A 6000-nucleotide genomic window follows, 5' to 3' on the forward strand; every position below is an offset into this window, starting at 1 on the left:
TAGTAGCAGAAGTAGCAGCAATAGTAGTTGTAGTGGTAAACAGCAGCAGCTGTAGTGAAGAAGAAAAACAAGAATTTGCTGCAGCTGGACAATGTGATTGGCCTGCGTTTTATGTTTTGTGATGACAGAGTTCATGTGCATCACGACATGGAGGCGCTGGTCAATTTTTGGACTTGAGAAGTTATTGGTATCATCTTAAAATTTCTTCAGTTGCCTTGCTCTTGATGCCCCCCCCCCTCCTCCACTATATTGATTAGAGGTTGAGTTATTTGTAATTGAAGGAGGGGGGGGGGGTCACCTGATGTCGGAGGTAAAGTATGGCCGCCAAAGTTTGGTGACTTCCAAAACTTTAAGTGTCCTTGGAATATGAAACTGCATATATGTACACTTTTTATGCCTTTCATCAATGTGTGTCACACCTATGAATATGTTTTTAATGTGGTCATAAAGGTTCAGAGCTGGAAAAAAAAATTGATAAAAATTGCCCAAGAGAAAAATGCTGCTGTCTTTGATTTCATTAATTTGACGGCCACCTGGTTTTTCCATAAGATAAGATCAGATAAAATACATCTTTATTGTCCAGTTCCTGGCACATTGAATTGGTGTTTCACCACGTACAAAAACACACACACATACACACACACACATACACACACACACACACACACACACACACACACACACACACACACACACACACTTCATCCCTTCTGCTGGGATCAACGACAAACACTCTCCCACAGACTGACTTTAGAAATAAAGTAAAAAAGTACACTTCCAGTCTGTGGGAGAGCCACTGGGAAAAACAAAAAAACAATAAACTATATGTTATAAAACCCAAACTAGAACAGCGAAATCCTTCGGACCTCTCCAGAAGAGACGAAGTCATTTTTACTCGATTGCGCATCGGACACACGGCCCTGACACATAAATACCTCCTACAGGGGAAGAGAAGCCGTTCTGTGTCGGATGCGACATAGATTTTACCATTAGACACATCTTAACCGAATGTCTAGACTTTGGAGAGATCCGAAGGAAATATTATAAATGCAAGAAATTGCAAGACATTTTTTCCGTCCTTGTTCCCAGCAGAATTTTGAATTTTATAAAGGCCATTGGCCTTTATGGCAAATTGTAAAGTGAAATTGATACTGTTTAAAATGTTTATGTTAACTAGAAAAATTGTTTTAGATCGAAAATATATATATACATTTACACTGATTTTTAAACATTTAAACATTTTAAAGTCTAAAAGCTAACCAACTGTGCAGTGAACTGTTGCGAATGCAAACAACTTGTGTTTCGCTCGCTCATATGACCTTATGCAGTTGCGAGCGCAGTAAAACCCTATACTACTACTACTACTACTACTACACACACACACACAAGAACATGCACACAAATGCAGGCTTACAGTCACGTGCATAATAATAGTGAACAGTAATATAAACAATAATCTAAAGCTAGATACATACTCAGTATTCTGACTCAGTATAATGCGACACATATGGGAAATTAAAGTCTCTCTTTCTCTTTTTTTTCTTAATTTCTCTCATAGGGCGATGCTCTGCCATCAGAGAGCGCTGACCCTCCAGCATATGACGACCCCCCTCCCCCCTACCTGGCTACACCCCTTATCCCCACCGCTATAACCAGCCCCCGGACGTCACAGCTACAGGGAGCAGCTACTTCTGGCCAGCCAGCAGCTCAAGAGGGGAAAGTTCATGCAGGTGTAGGGGTGAAAGCTCAAGCCTCACCTGCCTTTGACTCTGATGAGGACTCAGAGACTGTCAGTTCATGGGAGCTGGAAAGAAAGAGACAGAGGGTGAGTATCTGTCATGTCTTCTTCTTTTTCATCACGGTCGCATCACGCTTTGATACCAGTATCTATTATATACTGGGCCGTGTATTTGTTGTTGAACCGTTTGTTTTGTTGTTGATCACAGGTCTTCGAAATATGAGGTGTGCTGACAAAATGAGTTAGTTCTCACAATCTATAAATGGAGATATTGGCCAAAAATCAACACAAGGGTCAAATTTGTAGATTTTCTAGTGGTGCCATATTCTTAAAGAATAATAAGCCTTTTATTATTTCATACTTATAAATTGTAAAAACTTCACCTGTAAGCGTGGTGTATCTATTTCCATAGGTCTCGAATCCGAGAAGTAACTCATTTTGTCAGCACCCTGCACCAATAGTTGTTTTGTTGCTTTCAAATATTGTAGAGAAAGTAAGTCACATTCCAATGTCCTCCTCTGTCTACTTATGGTTCTTTTCATCTATGCAACCATATGTCTAGGAGCCATAATAAAGTGTGAACATCGGCGCTACTGAAGATCTTGTTAGCTGTTTACTTTATGGATGAAATTGTCATGAGCCTCTGGTACTGACAGGCCTCTCTGGTGTGTGTTTTCAGAGCAAGCCTCAGACATCTGTTGACTTGAACTTTGGGAGCAGAACTGAGTCCCCCAACAGGCAGCGGGAGATAGAGGAGGATGCAATGAGACAGGAACAGAATGAATTGCAAGAGCGATTGAGAGAGCAGAAGCTAAGAGAAGAGGAGGAGAGAAGGAAGGAGAAGGAAGAGCAAAGGAAAAGAGAGGAGGAGGAGGAACAAAGACTGAGGGCAGAAGAAGTGAAAAGAGCGAGAGAAGAAGCGGAAAGAAAGGAGAGGGAGGAGGCTGAACGACAAGAGCAGCAGAGAAGAGAGTGGGAGAGGGAGGAGATGAGGAGGGAAGAGGAACGTCAGAGAGAGTGGGAGAGGGAGGAGGCTGAAAAGAAGGAGCGACAGAGAAGAGAAGCAGAGGAAATCATGGAGGTATGTGGTTGCGGTTTTTTAAAGTGACTTTTCAGCGTTTATGTTGAATTTATGAATTATTTTTTAATTCACCCAATTTTTCTTTTTCATTCCTTTTGTTTTTACTGTTTGTTTTATGGGAAATAATTCTTTTCCAAAGAATGTAGAAAGATGTATATTGAGTATGTTTACATGAGAAAGAGAGAGACATACAGACAGAATATCAGGGGTTTCATAGGCATTGTGGTAACATGAGATATTTGTTGACTTACAGGAGCTAATGTGTTAAGTGTTTGAGAATAATTTATTAACAGATTTCTGCTAGTCAATAAGTGCACATCTATAACATCAAATTTACTCCTACTTTTGGAAGTTTCCTATAAGAATGGAGATTACTTCAGTAAAAGATTGTTGCAAGAATGAACAGCAGAATGAGTTAATTTTTTAAAAACTGATACTTTTTAAAATGTGAACAAAGAAGTAGGCACACCGAATCCTATCGAATTGTACTTTTAGGAGCTCAGAAATGTACTGCTAGAATGCATAAAATTGGTTTATTTTAAGATAGTCGTGATTTGGACTTGTCGCTAATATCATTTCCCTTCCCCTCACTCCAACTGACCCCAATCCCGTGTACAGAGAGAGGAACTGGAGAGAAATGAACAAAGCATGGTGAGTTGTTCACTCTGACAAATAAACCACCTTTCCTACTTTATTTTTAGATGTACAGTGGAGTATGTTTAAACCGTAAGCTGCGGGACCACCAGATTTTCTTTGGTTTAATTGTGTTTTTTGTTTAGAGAGATTGCTCAAATACCAAAGAAAAAAAAATTGAGAATTCTATTCTTTTGATTTATTGCTGTTTTCAGATTAACCACGTTTAGTTTAAGCTGACTCTGCTGTATTTTTCTTTCCCGTGATATGTCTCTTTTGGTTCTACTCCGATGTTATATCAATTATTTTCAGGTTTTTTTTGTGTGTGTATAGCAGCAAAGAGCCTAACCTGTACATTACAGAGGCTGGTGGGCGTTATTCAAAAAGTCGTTATGGCATTGTATTGATATACTGAATAATTATGCTCCATCATATTTTTCAAATATGTTGAGTGGGTGGTTTTACGGGTGCTCTGGTGTTGTTTACTCCTTCTTTCCTATCAAAGTGGATGGTTGGCAGGTTCTCTGGTATGGTTTGCTCCTTATTTCCTATCAAACATCTATCGTCCTTATCTCCCCCTCCTTCTTTTTTATGTTTGTTACTCTCTTATAACACCTCTAATCTTCTGGCGCTCATATGACCTTATGCAGTTGCGAGCGCCGTAAAATCTCTACTAAAACTAACTTTCCTATCAAACTCCTATCTCTATTCTCTCCACTCCTCCTTTTTTGTGTATGTTACTCTCTTGTAACACCTCTAATCTTCGGCACTAATATGATGTTATTGTGTTGCAAGCGCCGTAAAATTCGTACTAAAACTTAACTAAAAAAATATGTTGAAACTACTTTCCAGCTCGCAGTTTGAATTTCATTAGCTGACAAAAGAAATTACTTTTACCATCAATGAAACTTTAAACAATGGTTGAAACGTCATTCACATTTCATGACCCCAAGATCTGGATGGAACACATTGCCTGGTTAGTTAAGGGAGATTGAATCATTTAATTCTTATCAAAGTCTGCTCAAGTTATTTTTGTTCTTAGAAATATGTACGAGTGGATTTTTAGTCTGAGCACAGTGTATTGTCTATGTGTTGTTACCAGTATATGTAAAGCGCTCAGAGCCTGTGTTTTTTAATTGGGGTAGAGTACTGTATAAATAGTAGTATCATCGTCATTATTATTATGTTTTCCTCCCCCAGAACCCAGTACACATGATGCCAGAACAGAATGGGATAATGTCTGCTCAGTGAGTACAAATCTTTGATTCCATGGGGGAAGGGGAAGGCGGGGGTGTTGATGCGTGTTCTTGTGTGGTCTGCCGGTCTGCCCCTTCTACATCTTGTTAGTGTTGTTACCATCTTAGTGTGTTCCCAGATTTCTTTTCCGTGTTACGGTACAATTGTCTTAACCTCACCAGTGGTTGGCAGATGCCCTGGAGGGGTTTAATTTGCTCCTTCTTTCCTATCAATCATCTATCGTCCTTTTTTGCGTTTGTTTCTATCTTGCAACAACTCTAATGTTCGGCACTTAAATAACGTAACATAATTGTGTTGCAAATGCTGTGAAATGTGAAATGCTTACTGAAACAAAACAAAACTGTTTGTCATTGTTGTTACCGTCTCATTGTGTTCCTGGGTTTCTTGTACGTTTTACTATTGTTTTAATCTTTTCACTGCTCTGTATATGTATGTGCTCGCTTGTGTTCTCCAAAACTGGTTCAGTGGATGGTTGGTGGGTGTTCTGGTGTTGTTTGCTCCTTCTTTCCTATCAAACATCTATCGTTCTTATCTCTCCTCCTTTTTTTTGTTTGTTACTCTCTTGTAAGTGGGTGGCTGGTGGGTGCTCTGGTGTGGTTTGCTCCTTCGATCTTTCCTATCAAACATCTATCGTTCTTATCTCTCCTCCTTTTATGCGTTTGTTACTCTCTTGTAACACCTCTAATCTGCTGCACTTATCTGACCTTATTGTGTTGCAAGTGTCGTAAAACACTTACTTTAACTAAAAAACTCTCTTGTAACACCCCTAATCCTTAATCTCTGGAAAGTAGCCGTTTGTACAGGTGGTTGTCTTATAAATACCTGTGGCCTTTAGAGAAAGTTCCATTGTACTTGTGCAATGTGTGCAGTCTAACTATTATTAGCATAATGGCACTCTTGTGCCGGAGGAAGCACACTACATTACCGTACATTGCATTATTGTAGAAGGGTCCTTGTTGTAGAGTCCTCGAAAACCCTGGCTAGGTGGTGAAGGAATTGTGTCAACATCTGACAGTGCTGTCCAGTCCAGGCCCGCACTGGTCAACACAATTAATATGTACGTTCCTCACTTCCTGGGGTAAGGACAAGGTGCAGGTGCAAGACCATATTATTACGTCATGCCCATTGGAATGTGGTTTGCGGGGGTGGGGGGATGGTGGGGGTGGAGCAGAGCGGCAGAAGCACACCTCTTGTCTTTTCAGGAGACTTTGCGTCAGTGGTGGGTTGTTTTTCGTCTCACTGGTGAGCACTTTCCCTTTCTTTTTGCGTCTCTCTCTCTCTCTCTCTCTCT

The 6000-nt window shown here is 40.1% G+C and overlaps 2 protein-coding genes across 2 annotated transcripts in view; both read left to right on the forward strand.

Moving 5' to 3' along the window:
* Positions 1-2744, forward strand: part of LOC101859805 (ankyrin repeat domain-containing protein 36B) — a gene marked incomplete at its 3' end in the record, with an annotated part of 57247 nt that extends 54503 nt beyond the window's left edge. Inside the window, exons 20-21 of the mRNA XM_035971473.1 lie at positions 1559-1825; positions 2418-2744. Of these exons, the coding sequence (XP_035827366.1) occupies positions 1559-1825; positions 2418-2744 (594 nt within the window). The remainder of the gene's footprint in view (positions 1-1558; positions 1826-2417) is intronic.
* Positions 2745-2790: 46 nt separating this feature from the next.
* The window catches only part of LOC106012647 (ankyrin repeat domain-containing protein 26), a gene marked incomplete in the record, with an annotated part of 23390 nt that continues 20180 nt past the window's right edge, over positions 2791-6000 (forward strand). The window contains 3 exon segments of the mRNA XM_013086187.1: positions 2791-2819; positions 3438-3470; positions 4653-4699. Coding sequence (XP_012941641.1) covers positions 2814-2819; positions 3438-3470; positions 4653-4699 — 86 coding nt within the window.

The sequence above is a fragment of the Aplysia californica genome, unplaced genomic scaffold (genome assembly GCF_000002075.1).
Source record: "Aplysia californica isolate F4 #8 unplaced genomic scaffold, AplCal3.0 scaffold00442, whole genome shotgun sequence".
Classification (NCBI taxonomy): Eukaryota; Metazoa; Mollusca; class Gastropoda; order Aplysiida; family Aplysiidae; genus Aplysia; species Aplysia californica.